Source organism: Paramormyrops kingsleyae, chromosome 11 (assembly GCF_048594095.1).
Source record: "Paramormyrops kingsleyae isolate MSU_618 chromosome 11, PKINGS_0.4, whole genome shotgun sequence".
NCBI lineage: Eukaryota > Metazoa > Chordata > Actinopteri > Osteoglossiformes > Mormyridae > Paramormyrops > Paramormyrops kingsleyae.
In genome coordinates, this window is record NC_132807.1 from 17,406,755 (window position 1) to 17,426,162 (window position 19,408).

General features: G+C 47.8%; 1 protein-coding gene across 3 annotated transcripts in view; it reads right to left on the minus strand.

Annotated features, from left to right (window-relative positions):
* The window catches only part of LOC111847005 (OTU domain-containing protein 7A-like), a 49,615-nt gene that overhangs the window by 8,016 nt on the left and 22,191 nt on the right, over nucleotides 1-19,408 (minus strand). The window contains exons 2-9 of one of the 3 annotated variants that reach the window (XM_023817812.2): nucleotides 18,329-18,456; nucleotides 14,094-14,290; nucleotides 5,452-5,634; nucleotides 4,996-5,217; nucleotides 4,454-4,555; nucleotides 3,668-3,795; nucleotides 3,006-3,118; nucleotides 1,227-1,354 (exon numbers count right to left, since the gene is read on the minus strand). In XM_023817812.2, coding sequence (XP_023673580.2) covers nucleotides 1,227-1,354; nucleotides 3,006-3,118; nucleotides 3,668-3,795; nucleotides 4,454-4,555; nucleotides 4,996-5,217; nucleotides 5,452-5,634; nucleotides 14,094-14,178 — 961 coding nt within the window. In that variant the 5' untranslated portion in view covers nucleotides 14,179-14,290; nucleotides 18,329-18,456. Of the gene's footprint in view, nucleotides 1-1,226; nucleotides 1,355-3,005; nucleotides 3,119-3,667; nucleotides 3,796-4,453; nucleotides 4,556-4,995; nucleotides 5,218-5,451; nucleotides 5,635-6,931; nucleotides 7,464-14,093; nucleotides 14,291-18,328; nucleotides 18,457-19,408 lie in introns of those variants that run through there. The other 2 variants (XM_023817821.2, XM_072718163.1) reach the window with 2 other exon arrangements.

Below are 19,408 nucleotides of genomic sequence, written 5' to 3' on the forward strand. Positions count from 1 at the left end.
GCAGTACGATAAACTAAATAAGTCAAAATACAGAAACACGGGACAGAAATTAAGGCGTCATTATGAATATCCCATCCACTCGAGAGATGAATGTCTGGTCATGTGAAATACAAACTTAGCATCTAGCGTATACTATACTGTCTAGCGTAAAATATACTACTTTATTATTTATTCATTTATTCATGTAGAAGTGAGGCAAACAGCACATTACTATAGAATGACCCATAGTTGGGTGACCCAGGGCGACACTAGGGGGGTCACAGACAGACGCCGCATTAGATGACAGTTGCCTACATGTTGTGTTGTGCAGGAATGTTCCACGGCACAGAGAGGGGGATCACAGAGACTCAAGGTCACTCTCTAATGCTGAGTGTGCAGTCCCTCCAGCTGTCACCCGGGGCCATGTGCCACTGTCGGCCGGTCACATGACCAAATTCCTTTGAGAAAACACTGATAACATCTGTTTCTGGAAAAGGCAGTGATGAATTTAGGCGTGAACCAAGCAGACTAACGACAGACGAATTTCCCTATGGAATATGTGCGAGAAATGATGCAAATAGTGCGAGAATGCCCCTTTGTAATTTAACATATCCAATAAAACTATAAATACTGAAAAACAATTTTTGTGTAATGTTTTTGCGTGCTGTACGTATGCTGCATGGCCTGCCAGGGACCTTGGGACGGCGCGCATGAAGTTCAAGTCCCTGGTCCTGGATTTCAGAGCCGCCAATGGAACAGAACCTATCAGCATCATCGAAACCCACATCCTGTCTCGCCCTCCCCAGTCAGCAAAGCAGCGCTGCTTGCATCTCCTTCCACCACGTGAGGAGTCTCACTTGAGACGTTGCTAGTGTGTGGTTCCACAATGGCGGAACACGCTAATGGATCCACATCCGGTTATCCGAATCCCTCTCTACTTTCAACAAACACCTCAAGACCCATCTGTTCTGGGACCAGCTGTACTAGCCCTCAAAGCCAGATCTGTGTGCATAGCTCTTCCCATGATGCTGAAGTCTCTGGTCTCTCACTGGAAGCTCAGCCTAGCAGCACTTACTCTAGCTGGCTCTCATGCTTGTGATGCACTATGGGATCCCTTTGCTGTTGCTTCGGACAGAAGCGCTTGGTAAGTCAATATAATGTAATGTAGACTATGAATCTGGTGAAGGACACGGGGTCGCGTCCCCAGCAGGGAGTCATACTGGTGACCCTCAGCCCACTGGACTCACCTTCTCCTCCAGAGTCTCTTAGCATGGTGTCGGCCACCACCACGATGGGCCGTCGCAGCACGTGCGCCAGCACGAAGACGTGAAACTCTTCCAGGCTCTCGTACACGGGCTCTTCTGAGTTATCCACCCTGCAGGCATAAGCAGCGTTGGGGAAGTTACTCACAAATGTAATCCATTACGGACAGAGGTGGAAAGTTCAGGTCTAGGAAGTATGAATCCAGACCAAGGTTTTGTTTTAACCACCCAGTAAAGTCATAGTTACACAGTACTTACCTGGTTGGTTGAAACAAAACCTTGGTCTGGATTTGTACTTTCTGGACCTGAACTTTCCACCTCTGTCCGTAATAGAGTACATTTGTAAGCAACTTCCCCAACGCTGGACACAGGGCAACATGTAACTCACTCCAACATTTCTACATGGCTCAGTGCGCCCTCTACTGGCATGTCCTGCGATATCCGACTAGTAAACACTACTGTTCCCACAGACCCTCTCTGTGCTTCATAACTCTAACCAGCCCCCGTATGAAGGCCCTGGAGGCCACAGCTGCGCCCCGTAACTCCCCTGCACTCACTGGGGCACACAGAGGCCCTGTGTGTGGGATCCGGCAGGCCAGCCAGCCTCCCCCCCTCCTGGGACCACAGAACAAACAGGTCCTCAGGTCAGAACAGCAGCGAGGCTATATTAACGCAGATTCAGCACTTTTTAACATGCAGATGATCAACATGCCAGGGAGGAGACTTCTGTTTCCAGAGGACACGCCCGGTCTTCACAATCGCTTACAGCTGCCATTAAAAAGGCTGATCACTACCCAGCAAGTTCCACTGCCATCACCCTCAATCCAGCCATCCTGCCCAGTCTTTACATATTTATTTTAAACTTATGCATAAATTTCTTAATTTTACGATTATGAACCTAAGTTGTAAAACTAGTTAATACAAACAATATACAGTTTAATAAATGTTTTCATCGTAATAAATTTAGCAATGATTGCACTATATCTAATAATGAATACACTCATAAAATATGACTAATCTGTAGCCCCCGATCTTAACGCTGAGTGTTTCACAGGAGCTTGTCATCATTGCACTTCTGACAGAACACGGGGCACAATGTCCAGTCCTGCAAAGTGGTGACCACAGTCTGTACATCATGCACTCATCATTCAGTGAGTCTTCCAGTGAATCACTATTCTTCCTAAAGACTGTCGATGGCCAATCCTGCCAGCAGATGGCTATCTTGCACATCGCAGAGGAAATTACATTTATACACGAGTCATTTTGCTCAGTAACTTCCTGATTTCAACATCCTGCATCGCACACGTCCTTCTTATTTGAAAAGCATAATCAAACGTAAAAAGGGACGCCGGCTATTCATGACAGATTAGTAGGAAGCTCCGTGTCTCCTCTCAAAGTGCTCATCCTCTGTGAGGTTTGATAAAACCCCTTCATCGAGACCGTTCTGTGCCGCCTCCATGCTGGGGTCAGCGCCCTGGTTCATCGTGTCTCAGGCAGACAGGCATAGAGGAACCACAAATCAGTGTCCTGCTCCACATACTCTGGGTCCACATGTCCTGCTAGCTGCCTTTAGCAGCCTCCTGTAATGCCCTGCTTACACCTCCCCGCTGTTTGCTATTAACTTTTCCACATCCTGAGGGCCATGTGCCCTCCTCCCTCCATTGCCCACTCCTCCCTCCATTGCCCACTCCTCCCTCCATTGCCCACTCCTCCCTCCCGCCCTCACTGGCTCCCTTGTTCCCTCGCCCACCCGCCTGCACTCACCCTCCAGCCGTGCCGTCACTTTTGTTGACGTGTGTTCGCGGCTCACTGGACGCCAACTTCAGCAGCTCGCTCCACTCCCTCTCCCACTCCTCCTCCGTGTACACCAGCCCCGACTGCACACACAGACACACGCTCCACAGTGTGCACACAGAGACACACGCTCGACAGTGTGCACACAGAGGGTGCATCCAAAATCACATACTTGTTTGCTGTGTAGTAGGCGAAATACAGTATGCAGAGTGAGCAGTGTGTCCGAATCCTCAGTATGGATGAGATGAGAATGGTACCTGGATGATGTTTATGCAATGGATGTGAACTTCACTTTGCCTACATTAATACTGGCTTTGTGATAATATCTAAATGCATACATAAGCTCATTTGTAGGAGCCATAATTAAGTTTATGACATATTCTGGAGCATTGTATTTTTGGTTTTGGTTTTTTTTGTGTTATATTTACTAAATATTTAATGGAACCCTCACTGAAATTTTAGTATACATTAACAACAGGCTTTGACACCAATTCCGAAATTCCCAAACAGTAGGCTTTAGATCTGATTCTTCCAAACAGTTAGATAAGGACCAGAAGGTAACTTGAAGACCACTGGCGGTTCTCAAACGTGCACTTGGTACATTCGCCCTGAAGATGGCGCTGAGCACCGACCTCCTTGTTCTGCTGAGTCTGCTGCCACCTCCACCTCCTCTTCAGGGCGTCCCTCTCGGCGCCGCTCTTCATCATGGCGTACAGGGACTTTCTGAGCACTAGGTCTCTGTCGTGGAAGCCCCACATTCCTGAATAGCACAGGTACGGACAAAGAGAAAAATCTGTGCCGTTAGAGAATCCCAGAGCGTGAAAGTGGGGAACGACAGACTCACAGAGTGAGCAGAAACAGGCCATGGAGTCTCCTCCTGATGTCAGGTCAGTACTCTTACTTGGGACCCCTTGGTTCAATCCCTGGCTACATTGTACTATCTAGATCAGACATGACTGACTGTCAATAATCGCTGCCTGGACGTGGATATTCATTCGACTTCCTTTGGATCGTTTTACAGGATAGTAATTTCATATTTTAAATGCATCTCAAATGATTTATTTAATTCACATCCAGAATGACCTCCCATCTGTGTAGGTCCTCAGATATACTTCTGTAACATTTCTAACAATAAGACCCTTTCACTTTTCTAAAATTGAATCATGGGGCTCCCCGATTGTAGGACGGCACTATAATCTCTGGGCCGTAATGGTCAGACTATTAGATGTAGGCAGAGATCTGTCTGAAATTTCCTGTGGAATCATCCACGGCTGAACCGGCCTCTGGTTTCTAGCAGCACTCGTCAGAGCAAAGGGATTCTCTTCAGGCTTCTCCAGATGAGGATTCTTCAGGAAGTGGGTCATTTTCGAAAAGGCGGAACCAGAGCGATGGACAGCTAGAGACCCCCCCCCACTCACCCAAGGAGGCGGCGTGCAGGAGACAGTTTCCGTCGCCTGTGGTGGTGAGCGGGAGCAGACGTTTGCAGTTGGTGCCCATGGTGGACCACCAGTTCAGGCGACCTGGGGAGCACAGGGGGATGCTGGTGAGAAGGTCTTCACAGCTCACCTCAAGCGAGTGAGGAAGCCTGACTTAAAATCCAGAATTGACATGAAAAATACCCAGCAGTAACAGATATTGGTGCATCTGCTGGACACGGAGAATGTAACAAAACCAGAGGGATTTCGTGGATGTCCAGCTTTTGTCTTTTGTCACATCCATCTGCTATGGATGCTTTTCCCAAGGTTCTTTACCATATGTAAGCTAATTTTTCTGGATTTTGATGGCAAACTATGCCAAATAGACCAATTTGGCCTCCTTGTAAAAAAAACATCAACCCAAAACACTCATCACACCAGCTATTAAAAATCGGGAAAAACGAACAGTGGGACTCCTGCTGTGATGATTTTAATGCAAGACTTTTGACCAGAACAAAGACCCAGAGTGCGGGCAGCACCCTCACCAGCTTGCTCCAGGGCCACCATGGTGGAACGCTCGATGAGGTCCCACTCGATGAAGCTCCGGAAGTCCTCGCTGTAGACGCTGAGGTCGGGCAGCTGGAATGTGTAAATGGGCAACTCCAGGGGCAGCTGCTCACTGCCGCCGCACTCGCCGGCCACGTGTGAGCGTGCCAAGGACACGATGGCCGAGCTGGCGTGGGAGATGCCCCGCGTGAGGCGTTTCTCTGCAGCGTGTCAACATCGAGGAACAAAGGTGATGATGAGGCGTTTGTTAGTGAGCTTGTGGTTGACAACCAATCAGCAAATCAGATTGCAGCAGACTAAGTATTGGCGATATCTATTGGCGTGAGACATGAGTCAGCCTGAGCCGTGGCCTGTGATTAGCTGTGGTCCATAAAGGGGCAAGTTTGCTGTCCCCCCCAGTATAGTGACTGTTTATGGCCAACAGGCGGCCTCACCTTGCATCCCATCCTCATGCTTGGGCACGCCCGGCCGCTCCGGCTTGCTCTGGTGCTGAGGCGTGTCCCGCTCTCTCGCCTTCTGGTAACGGCCCTCGTTAAACACGTGGGGGAGGTTGGCCGTGTGGACCTGCCGCAGCTGCTCATAGTCACCGAGGGCAGCGCTCAGGTCCCAGTTTTTCCCTGTATACACAAACAGCGAGACTGACAGCTCTATTCATCCATCGATCCATCCATCTTCTAACCGCTCATCCTGCTAAGGGTCCCTGTGGGGCCCCTGTCCAAAGCAGCACAGGACCCAAGGCTGGGGTGCATCCGCCTTGGGATTCCAGTCGAGTTATATTCATACACAGAAATAATTTAATTTGCTGTGGAGAGCAACAAGGGCCGCATTCTGAGGTAATATAGAGCTGAAACTAGCTGTATCCTTGATCTTCGTCATTGTGTAGTGGCGAAGTTTACACAGATTAGAACAGCTTACCATTCACCATTCACTGACAATTAGAGTGAAGCAGAATTTATCAACCTAGACAAATACTAGAAGGCAATGTGGCAACAGGGAGGAGGTCTAAAACCTGTAAAGACTGCCCAATAATAGGGAGGCCTGCATCCTGTAAAGACTGCCCAACAACAGGGAAGCATGCATCCTGTCAAGACTGCCCAACAACAGGGAGGCCTGAATCCTATAAAGACTTCCCTTCAACAGGGAGGCCTGCATCCTGTAAAGACTTCCCTTCAACAGGGAGGCCTGCATCCTGTAAAGACTGTCCAACAACAGGGAAGCCTGCATCCTGTCAAGACTGCCCAAGAACAGGGAGGCCTGCATCCTGTCAAGACTGCCCAACAACAGGGAGGCCTGAATCCTATAAAGACTTCCCTTCAACAGGGAGGCCTGCATCCTGTAAAGACGGTCCAACAACAGGGAGACCTGTATCCCGTAAAGACTGCCCAACAACAGGGAAGCCTGCATCCTGTAAAGACTGCCCAACAACAGGGAGGCCTGCATCCTGTAAAGACTGCCAAACAACAGGGAGGCCTGCATCCTGTAAAGACTGCCTAACAACAGGGAGGCCTGCATCCTGTAAAGACTGCCAAACAACAGGGAGGCCTGCATCCTGTAAAAACTACCCCAACTCATCCTGTAAAGAACACTCTATTTAAACAGGTTGTGAGCTGGGATGGATGTCAACAGCTGTCTGCAGAAGACAAATTTTTACTACCTTTATCACCACGGCGAACGGAGATATGTGTTCGGGGTATGTGTGAAGCTAATTTGCTGATGTTATGAGCACCTTAGAGTGTGTAGCGTTGTGAAAGTAAATGAGCAGACGTGAGCATAAGCTGTGGGAGAAAGACCTCCCCTCAGTGACTGATAGGAAATATGATTACGGAGACAATGCAATGAGGATAACGGGGCTATATGGATCAGGGAGGGGCTGCGGCTCAGTCTGACAGTGACAGGATTCAAACCGCCACTTACCACCGGCCCAGCACTGGCAGACGCGCCAGGCAGACGGGGAGAGGCTGTGTGCTCGCTCTTCCTGCCTCTGCGTATGTGTTATCTGTGGCTGTCAGGACGGCTTTGCTGGAATTAGGTCTAGTGCACGTTACAAAGGGGCCCCAGCATTAATGGCGGCAGACGGGAAACCCTGTGCTAAGCTGCGTAGGAGACAAGGGCAAAGAAAGAATAATGACACGTCTAACAATAGCAGCTCTCACCGAGGGTTTGGGCGACAGGGAAGAGGATGTCATTTATACAGCCACATCAACAGGCATATTAAACATCCATCCATCCATCCATCCACCCACCCACCCACTGTGACCCCTAAGCTGCACAGGGTTGTGGTGATTGCACAAAGATTAAACATTCACAGGGGTCACAGATGACTCCATTACTATTATCATGTATGACTGTGATTAAGAGTGACTGTGATTAAGAGTGACTGTGATTACAAGTGACTGTGATTACGTGTGACTGTGATTACGAGTGGCTGTGATCACGAGTGACTGTGATCACGTGTGACTGTGATCACGAGTGACTGTGATCACGAGTGACTGTGATCACGTGTGACTGTGATCACGTGTGACTGTGATTACGAGTGACTGTGATTACGTGTGACTGTGATTACGAGTGACTGTGATTACGTGTGACTGTGATTACGTGTGACTGTTTGCACGCACTTTGCCAGGACACACTGGCCACCCGCCCGCTCAAAACCGAGAAACGGTTCCTTTCGTTTTCATAAAGGGAACTGTAGAGGGTGAGGTTACTCCTCCTCCAGCTTCCAGTGCTGGGGGAGGGGGGGGGGGGGCAGGGTGCGGACGGATGAGAGCCTGAGAAGCTCAGGCCCGATTCTGGGTCACCACCCTGTGACCCTGTGACCTGATGCCATATGGCACAAAATCCAGCTATGAACTGAACCGCAGCCTCTGGGCAGACAGAAAAAAAGCGATATTTCCGTTCATTATTTCTCAGCCCCTCACGCACACATACGATGAGCAATCAGTGAACAGATAGTGACAAAAAAACATCATTATCCTGTATCCCCTCAGGCAAGAGACACTCGGGGAGCAAACGGAGAGACAGAATGAGCACAGCACAACTAATTGTCTGTCCAGGAAGGGAGGGGCACAGGTATGGAGTTAATCCCAACGACGGGGTTCTCATCCAAAACTAACCCGCATCCTCAGTGATGCAGCTCGTGGGAAGGTCGGCTCACCAGAAGAGACGGTTGGCTCCAGATTGTTCTGCATTGTTCCGGCTGCTGTCTGCACACCCTTCTGCTCGCGGGACACGAGCAGGCTGTTGGATGCATCGGGTGGGGCACCCCCTTCCCCCCCCCCACCTAACGATGGCATCTGACCACCAAGCCACCAATTTTCACTGCAGCACTTTACTAAAATGACACTCTATGCATTCAGTCCCCATTTTGGGGTGGGGGCTGGGCCCACAGAGGTGGTGGGGGGGGGGGGTTTCCCAACTAACATCCACTGGAACACGCAGAAACAGATAAAAGCCCAAAACAAAGATTGCTTTGGAATATTCAGTGAAGGTGTAAAGTACTTTCGTTTTGTGGGAATCCACCTCAATGTTTGGGTGTAACGTGTACACACACACACACACACACACACACATAAACACACATAGGTTTGTAATCATATCTTTGTGGGGGCTCTCAATTCATTTCTATGGGGAAAACTCTAATCCCAACATGACATCCTTAAGCCCTACCCAGCCCTAACCTTAACCATAAGTAACCAAACAAGATACAAGACTTTTGGCATTATTACTTTTTTGACTAAGGTCAAAAACAGGTTTTTATTACATTTTGGGGACATTTGGTCCCCACAATGTAATATAAACCTAATCCACAGACACAGGCACAGACACAGACACACACACACAGACACAGACACACACAGACACACACACACACACACAGCCCCTCACGGCAGCACTGCGAGACGTTTTGCAGGCTGCAGCTGTAAGAGCCAAACAAGGCAAATCCGCATAGTAACCCAGCCAAGATCAAGCAGCTGGGAGCCTGAGCAGCACACAGGGGATCCTGCAGCGGGAGACGAGGCATCTTCACTCTACAGAGAGACATCAGGGTACCTGACTGCCCGCCTGCCTCATCACTTAGGGTGATTATCCGGCGGGGAAGGCAGTCTGAACCACGCAGAAGTATACTATAAAATAAAGCAATCCCTTGCCATGACATTAGTTCAAGCATGTATATCTGTGTGGCGATTATTTAATGATGTTTATTCAACAACACAGCGGCATTTCGTAGGTTAAGAGGGAAATCAGAGATGGACTGCTCATTACCACAGCCTGGCGTAACCCGGGATACGTGCAGGCGGAGGAGTAGTGAACTACATGTAGTTAAAATAGTAGCTTAACTACATTTTGCAGTAGCTTACTGGTAATTCAATTGCAAGTGTATTTGCATAGTGATTCAAGTAGTTAAATTACTTTCTTGCCATTTTTGTGCAGTTTACTGAAACTACAAACGTTTTTTTTTATTTTTACTTTTCCATAGCGACTCTCAGGTTGGTAACGAAAGGACATTTTCAGTGCCAATAGGAACCGTCTTTCGGATAAGAAGTTTGAGATGCTCATGTGTCATATATTTAGAACAGTGTTCAAGCTTGTGTGTTTGTGAATGCTGGTGAATGCTGTGTGTGTGTGTGTGTGTGTGCGTGCGTGTGACTGAGAGCTGGAGATCTGTTCCTCTAATACCGGCAGGTGCACAATTGCCTTCCTTTCCACCTGTTTAAAATTGTGTGATGTGTGTCTGTTTATGTATGGAGGTGCAATATTGCCTGTTTTAGTTAAGGCGCTTTTTGCAGTAAACTCTGTTTGAGTGGCATTTTTTGTTTGCTGGCATGTGACTTTTTTGTATTATAGTATTTTGTTATAATTTTGTATAACACGCCAATTTGATGATGTTTTTTACAAAATAGTTTGAACTACTTTTTCTAAGTAGCTTAACCAGATTTCTCATTAGGGTAGTTTTGCTGTAGCTTAGCTTCTTCCAGTGTGAAGTGGCCGGTAGCTTTCAAAGCTATGCGTTCAGTGTAGCTTCCCCAGCATTGCATGGTACTGGGTCACAGACCGGGGTCACGGTGGGGTCAGTTCTGCCCCCCTCTGGTCAGTGCTGCCACCTTTTGGTTAGTGCTGCCCCCCTCTGGTCAGTGCTGCCACCTACTGGTCAGTGCACCCATTATGGTATGAGAGAATCAGTGAAGCATGCGATATGATAGATTTCACTGGGGGGGGGGTGGGGGGAGGTGGTGACTGGGCTCATTTTCTACTGCGGTGCCAGTGTCTGGGTGGGACTGCAGCGGGTTGAATTATGTGACCGGTTTCTTTAACTCAGTTCATTTTTTTTCATTTGCCCTCCTGTCTCTACAAACCCCATTTCAGCCCCTCCCTGAATAAAATCCCCGTGAACGTCCTCCTGCTCACCATCACGGCCGGAGAGCTTCTCGCAAACAGCAGTTCCAGGCTGCGGCCCCTTTGCTTCAATGGGATCTCGGCTTAGAATAAAAACACCTTTCACTGTTTATTTCTGACTAAACAGCTGCGCCAATCATTTCTGCTCACAGTGGAATTGCCTCATTTTGCCTTTGCATGGACCGTACAGGTAATTCACCTCAATACACCCAACGTGACCTTGAGACACTTTCGGCTGCGGTGCACCGACGTAGCACAGACCGCGTCGCTCGAACGCAGACGGGGCTCACTGAGGAAATCACCAGCCATGAAACTGCACTAAAACAGCACGTCCATCCTGCACCCTCCTTTGCTCAAGACGAGGGGAAACATTTTACATGATTGTACAGAAACCCACAAAAGGACACTGTGACGCTTCGGAAACTCATCAGGCCATTAAATGAGACGCGGCGAGTCGGGACCAGAGTGGGGGGCACGAGCTGCACCGGGGGCCCTGTGATGGGGGATTTCCTCCACAGCGTCTGTCACTCTTCCGCAGCCGCGCTGGAAAAAGGCGATAACAGCCGGGGGAGGCGAGTGGGGGGTGGGGGAGTGGGGGGAAGGTGTTGCTTTGGTGGCTTGTTTCAGCAGCCTCTGCTTCATGCCCCCTGTCCCTCTGTCAGCATGTTCCACGCAGCTTCAGTCATCCTGCCTGCTGAAGCTGACCCCTCCCGACGGTCTGACATTTTTCTTGTTTATTAGAGTTGAATTTACTAAGTTCAAGACATTCTGAGGCTCGGTAATGGCCTAGAAAATAGGAGAATCCCATTCACATTGATTTATGTATTTAGTCAGTTACATCTGAAAACAGATGAATACAATGGCTTCTGACACGACGGTTTCTGCATTTCCCACAGAGTCATGGAGTGGGTGGTCCATGGAGTGGGTGGTCCAGCTTCTCAGTGCTGAATGCTTCTTTTTTTCCATTGTATTTTGGGTTTTCCTAATGTCATGCTTTTCTCTAATTTAAACTGTGTGAGTCACTAATCAACAGCACATCCCTTCCGAATAACAAGGCCATTGCAGCATCTAGAGGTTACATCACCCTCTTTCTGAGTCTGGCTTTGACGGTGAGTTTGTTAATGGAGTCTCTTCACCGGGAGTCACATCCGCTCCCTAGGATCTGTGTTGTTGGTGAAAAGATTATTTCAAGATCATTTCAGGACTGCATGCCACCAAGGTGCAATGTGTGTAATGTCATCTATTAGAGGTTTTATGGACTAGACCAGTGATTAGATTTTCTTAAAAGCAGACACGAGATATTTAACCTGAGGTCATGCGGCTGCACTTAGTCCTCTGAGGTGTCCACCACAACCATCCTCAGGCGGCCAGCTATCCAAAAGCGGATATGAAAAGTATCGGAGATAAACAGATTCAGCTCCTTACAGGACCACAGAGCGACATCAATCCCTCTCCAGTCCCCTAGAGGGCAGCCTTCCCCTTACATTCTCACTAAGATAACCGCAAGTGACCTTATCCGTGGAAAGAGAGGGAGCATGGGAAGGGCTGGCATTCCACAAGGATGCCCCAGTATCAGCCTGTGCGCTGAATAACAGGCCTACATGTACAGCTACGGTTCACCCGGAGTTTCACAACCACAAACACATAACAAAGTACACATTCACTCAATCATCCAATAATGCAGGCTATAAATTAAAGAGGTATAGAATAACGTTATAAATCAATTTCCAAATAAATTACTTCAGTAATTTCACACTACACAGTATGAACATAATAATATGGAGCTATGGTTAGTGTCACATGCTAAACCCCGTGGACGACCACAGGCGCATGCAGAACCGTCACCCCGAGCAGAAGGCAAAAACAAACAGGAACCACTGGCTATAGCCACCGGCCCTTAAAACCAGTGAGACATTTCAGAGAGGCTTACCAAGCTAGTGTGCCAGGCTGATGCATGCGTACGAGCTCACCGCCTCACGGCTCGCAGGAATGTCTTACACGCGCTTAACGTCTGGCTTTCCAGAATTGTCTCACGATGCAGTATGAGAGTCACAGAGCCATGCGGCATTGGCAATATTGAAATAAAGCAGCGGGTCGCAGCCGGGCTCCCGAACAAGACACGCGCCTGCGATTCTGGCAAAGCGCTGCTTCATTATCAGCACCCTGCCTCTTTTCATACTATCGCACAATAACTCGCAGAGAAGAGCAAACATACCTCAGCAGAACCGGAAACTACTCACCCTCCATTACATCGACCACATAATAACTATTACGTCCACATGTATTACATCAGGGTTGCCGACTCCCATGCGTCTGGCGTGACGCTCACGCATTCAGACTCACTCTCACGCAAGACATCTTACGGCAAATACTAAAATTAGATACATCAAAAGTGGAGTACTTTGCAAACCCTGCAGACTTTTTACAAGGTAATAAAACTGTTACATACATGTAGATGAGGGTGCAGACATGTGGCGAATTAAAAATCTCAATCCAACCAGCTGACCAAAGTTGGCAACCCTGATTACATGTAGGCGTCGTTTATGTGGCATAATATAGAACAACAGGGTCACACACGACTGTCTTTCCAAAGGTCCTCTTGCAAAGGACGATTATCATCCTGCAGAATGGTGTGATGTAGCAGAATCGTTTACAGTAAAAATGTAATTTCAGCTACTTTCCCACTTGATCCCATGTGTGCTTGATTATAACAATAAGCTGAGACCCAGCCTGGTAAGCATCTCAAATCACACTGTTCCTGGTTGCTTTTGTTTATAATGTAACAGTGAAGGCTGGTGTCTTTATATATTTCTGATGGATTTGGAATGCATGATGTTCAGTCCAAAACAGGACTGCTATGTAAGACTCCTGACAGCATTTTTCGGGCGTTTTCGGGTTTCCTCACTCACTGTCACTGTGCCGCAGCCAGCACTCGTAAAACTGTCATGGCGGACACTGAATCAGCAGCTGGACCATGAACACACACACACACACACACACACACACATGTTTGTAGTCATATCTTTATGGGAACCGTCATTCATTTCTATGGGCAAAACCCTAATCCCAACTACGACTACCTCAACCTCTACCTAACCCTAACCCTAACCTTAACCATAAGTAAACAAACAACATACAAGACTTTTGACATTTTTAGTTTTCTGAGTGCAGTCTTTACAGATTTTTATAAAATTGAATTTCCCTTGTGGGGACTGGAAAAAATGTCCCCCACAACATCAAAATAACAGGTTTTTATCACATTGTGGGGACATTTGGCCCCCACAATGTAATATATACATAACTCTCTCACACACACACACACATTACGGTGTCACACAGTGTCTCCCAGCAAGAAAAGCTGCTTTCCATCAAAGCTGAATGTGACAAGAAATATTTTTAAACATCCTTTGGATGAAAAATGTCCCTGTTTAAATCACATAACCGAAAGCATACAGCAAGAGAAATGGCTCTGGGAATATTTTCAGGCCAGACTTAGAGGTGTTGGTATCTGTTTGCCTGACAGAAGCTGTGCTTTGCTTTTATCCTTGTGAGAACATGGTGAGGATAATTATTCTCTGTAGATATTTGACTGCTCTGAATATACAGACACATGAGAGACACACGCATACAGGCACACCCATGCCCCCTACAGGAGCGAGAAGGAGCAGTGCCCAGCCCTTACCTTCCAGCAGGTCTCTTGCCAGACCAGGTTCTGCCCCAGTGGACCGAACAAAGTGTGACAGGACCGCGTCCATATCCAGGGTCATGTGATCATATGGATGGGGCGCCCAGGGCGCAGTGGAAACCGATGTAGCCGCCAGGCTTTAGGTGCTCATCTGGAAACAGCTGTTAGCGTCACTGGGAGGCCGATCGGCATCTCTGAGGACAGAGAGGAAAAAATGATGTTAAATCAGGAGCCACTTCCTGCTAAGCAGAGCTTTGGGCTCGAAGAAATGGTGACATCACTCTGACACGTGAGTCCATCAGGGGCGAAAGGCGGTGTCAGGGCGCTGTGCCAGAAACCAGTAGGTAAAAGGTTCAAATCCTGGGGCTGACAGAGTGATGTCACTATTGGGTCCCAGAGCATGGCCCCTAACCCCCAGTTACTCCCAGGACTGTCTGACTCTGCTTTCTCAAAAATGTGTGTCACTTTGGATAAAAGGATCTACTAAATAAATAATTTCCATCTGAATCTGATACTTTAAACTGTATATATATATATCAGCTGTTAACGTCGACAGCTACAGCTTCCCCTGTGTGAGCGGTGGCGTATTCCTCTATTGGGGGGGCGGGGCCTCACGACCTGCATGGGAGGAAGTGAGGGGGCGGCCCCTCCCTCCCCGTGACGACGCACCCGGGCACACTCTGTATCTCCTTGCCCCCCCCCCCACCCCCCGGTGACCACAGAAGTAACAATGGGAGCAGTATGTGAGAATGACTCACGCTCGTACCACGCGAGGCACCCGCACTGTTTACCCCTGAGATCCCTCCCCGGCCAAACTGCCCCCACGATGGGCGTGAGGCGTCTGCTTGCAGGCCGATGGACTGAAACGCCACTTAGACGCCTGATGCCCCTGCTACCGCTATAAGTGAGATTTTAATATGTTACAAACAAAGTTGCCCCCAGATAGGAACTGGAGAAAAAGAAAGACTCCTCATTTCTGCATAAGACGGCTCTTTTTCTTAATCACCTCCCAGTTGATCATCACACATGATGCATGTGTTTAGGGGGGATATATTAACAAAGATAAACTTAACAACAAATGGACTCTCTCTGTTCTCCAAAGTCCGTCTGTCATGGGTGGCTCACCACTCGGTATGGCACGCCCCGAGCCCAGGTATCGAGGAGCGTAAACCTCCGTCAGACACGGAGCACGGCCGCTACATTCCGCCCAGGAATCTGGGGCAGCTCCGTTTAATTCCATGCCAAGACCGCAGCTTCCTCTCAGCCACTAGAAATCTGAACGAATCCAGTCGTTTGTCTCCGGAAGTAAAGGGACAGAGGCTGCGGAGTGAGGGGTCAGCACCACCACCAACACACACAGGCCACGATGACATGCTCAGCTGAAAAATGGACAAACAACCTCCCCTCCCCCCACCTGTTACTGTTTCACTGCTCTGGGGTATTTGCTCTCTGACATTTTCCGTAAGCAGCAGGAGAACAGGGCCAAACAGGTTTCCGGATCACGCCACCTGCCCCAACCCTAACCCCAACCCCAACCCTAACCCCAACCCAACACGAGGCGAGCAACATTATGGTCCAGTTTCTAGGGCACCGAATTCTCCTCACTTTTCCACAGTCTGATATCATGGGTCAACTTGACTGAAGGAGGAGACTTTAGTTACTAGCGACCATGTGCTAATTGGTGATGATTTGGCAGGTGCCCAGTGACAAGAGCTACATAAATATTTTGTGTGTGATGAGTTACTTGCAGTGGTGATGTCACCCTGGAGAAAATAAGGGAATGTACCACTGCAGAGTTTCAGCAGGGGTGTGACACTACAGAAATGTGATGGTATGACTGTGTCAGCAGCTCGTCATGTGTCGGAATACTCCAGGAGCTCTTGGCAACAGCCCAAAGAATAACATAAAAAAGCTAAGAATAACAGGCCCTGTGACTATGATGTAGCCAGTCTCTGATCACATCAAAGCGAATTAAAAAGTGCCACAAATCATATTGAACATGAGTGAGTTTTAGCTATTGCCAGTAGCGTACTTTTAGAGGACTTCTATATGCGTACAGGTCCTGCTCATCCCCTGATGCCACCTGCCTGTGTCACCTGCCAGAACGATGATGGCAGACTATTTAAATTTGTCCTGTTTTGAAACCCAAATTCCGCAAATATTGGTGCAATTTTGCTTTTCATTTCAGCCATAAGCTACCACTTTTTGCTCTCACTCTGGATTTCAGAGAATCCGTCATGCAACTTTTATGCAATTTCAAAATTAATATGTTGGCAATGTTGGTTCCTCCAAAGCAATGGTGTTTCATTCCATCCATTGTCCACGCGCTCATCCTGGTTAGTGCCGAGGGTCTGCTTAGTTCATTGTTGGGGCGAATCACTGTAGCCAAAATAAAATTAGATACATAACGATAAAATAATTATCAATGTTGTATATAATTCAAAAACCAAGTCAATATCAAATATTGCTATCCCTGGAAATAAAAAAATTACATAAAATTGTTTCCAATACCTTTATTAATTAATCTAGAATTAAGAAGCTTTAGCTAGAGCAAATCACTGTAAAACATTTTTTGAACTGCTCATGCAATTAAAATACTTAATGGCCTCTGAGAGTCGCATAGGTATTATATTATCAAGCTGCTCTAATGAGTTCATTATTAATTACGCCTGGCACCCGTGATGGCTGCCCCCCCCAACCACCCTCTCCTCGGCAGGCATATAAACCTCGGGGCCCGTTTATATGGATGGGCCTTTTGCGAGGCTGAGGTCACATGATCCTGAAACCCGGCACCCCGAGAAGAGGGGCCAAACATTTACTGGGTGACAGGAAGGGGCCGGAAATGTGTCCCCGCACAGGTGGGCCGCCAGGGGCCCTTGGGGCCAGGCTGTGTTTCTCAGCCTGCGGAGTGACACCCTGCCTGCGAGATAATGAAACATCGCTTGGCCCCTGCGTGACTCACTCCTTCCTCTCCACTGGGCGTGATCGTGCCTCTGTTCGTCTCTGACAGCTTCGGCCATGGAGAGCCATTAGGGGCGGATTAAAATGTTATGTGAGCCAAGTTCTACGGAAGTTACCACTGTTGCTAATTCTTTTTTGTGGCTGCCTACCTAGACCTAAATCCCAGAGATGAGACTGGTACTGGTTGACCAATAGCAACTAGCACATGGTGAACTCCACATTACTAAGTTATAAGCATAAAAGATTATGCCTTTTTGGAAAGTATTTGTTCTACAACAACCAATAACAGGACATGAACCATCTTTAAATAACCAATAATGAGGAGCGCAGACTGACAATGACAGCATCCGAGCGGCAGAACTAAACCTCCAGTTGTTTTGGCCATAGTGACCGCAACCGCAATGAAATCCTGACTCAAAGAGACCAAACACGGCAAGATACCTCACTGCTGGCTCGTTCGAAGCCAAACAGCAATCGGGATGCACCTTAGGGCCTCACAGCTGAATAAACGCCAGCTATGTGCACACTCCCTTTCTTGCCACACCCGTACGGAGCAAGCAAAACCATCGCCAAGGTATACAGCTTACGTACTGAGCCCCAGTGTAAAGGTCTGCATGGTGGAAAACAGACAGTCAGTGGTTTAAAAGAATGGAGGCCTTTGCATCTTTGCGTCTGGTTCTTAACAGCTAGTCATTGCACCGAGACCATGACATTTACTTCTGAAGCCCAATAACAGGAATCCAGCTTCATAAATGATCTTCTAAAAGGAGATATGGGAAGCCACTCAGCCACGAAAGTGCGCAGTATGGTTCCCCGTTAAATGAAATAAAAAAAGCTTACATATGATCATAAGGCGCTGATTTGTTTCAGGCTTAAAAATGATTAAAAAAAAACACAATGACATTTCAAGTGTTCTGGTTTCTAATAGAGAGCGAAGTCTCAAGCGGAGCAATGAATCTTTTTTATGTTTTGTTTATTAGGTTAAAAGAAAATAAAATCACAAGTTACCTAATGTTGCTTGAAGAACACATGGTGCAATAGCAAATACTATTAAAATTGAAATGTCATCTTTGGTCTTGGACTTGATTAGCAATCAAAAAGATATTCCTGCTATATATTTATACACCTTCCATAGTTAAATTGAATTTAAATACTATGGAAATTTTCTTTCTCTGTGACAAACAATCGAAGCAGTTATATATCTGGAATAATTTGTGCCAGGACTGAGTGGATGAGCTTGAAGTGGGATATTAGGGATTGGAGGTGCTCACCTTCGGCACGAAACTCGTTCCCCAGACGCCCCAGTGTGGATGTGCTTCTGCCTGCTGATGCCCAAGTGCCTCACGCTATACTCCTGCGAGGAGGAGCGGGGATGTCAGGAAGACCGCTGCCACGGCGCCTGGAATTGCAGAACAAAGCAGCACTTTGACACACTCTGTACGTGATGAGAACAGGAGGTCGGGGGGCACGATTAACCCCTCGTTTCGGGAGGTGACGGCCATGCTCATTTTGTCACATAACGCTGATCTAGGGAGCAAACTTGTCCTGACGACTCTTTGCAAAGACAGACTATGCAAAATGATTAAAAGTATAAGCGTTATTAAATGTTAGCATATTAAGTCAAAGCTTACTGCAAAAATGTTAATAGTCCCAAAGATATTACTCTTTGAATAACATTGGCAATGGAATAAGGAAAGTGTTTAAATTTTCAATGACCTGACATGCAGGCATAATAATTCACAATAATATATAAAAGTGGTTTTAGGTCTTTGACCCGTCAGGTGTAGAAATGCTAAAACACGGCAGAGAAGCTGGGGACCTTGATTGATTGATTATGATAAAAAAGCCACGAAACACACGTATTTCACCACGCTACCGTGAGGCACCACGCGACGCTCTTTCCACATGCCCGATTCTGTCACACGCAGACATCCTGACATCCTGGCCTAATCGCAGCACGAACCCGCTAACCGCTGTCACCAAAGTCCTCCCAACAGGAAGTGGCAACTGAGCGGCAGCACAGGAGAGAGGCTCCCTGACGGGGCGCGGGGCGTCTTACAGCATGCCTGCCAGCTCCAGGGCCCCAACAGTGGAAAAAACGGCCGTGAAGTCAAAATGCAGAGGGTACCTGTGTTTCTCAGGCTCGCCAGTCAGCTACATGGCGTAGGACAAGACAACGTGGTGCCACATCCCTGTGAAGCTCCTCCCCGTAGCATGGAGCTCTGGAAGAAGCCAACGAGCTCATACCACGACATGGAGAAGAAACCAAAAATCACAGAGGGCTGAACGTGACGGAGAACAAGGCCTCTGGATGTCAAACAGGCTGCAAGGTCATTTGCATTTTATAGCAC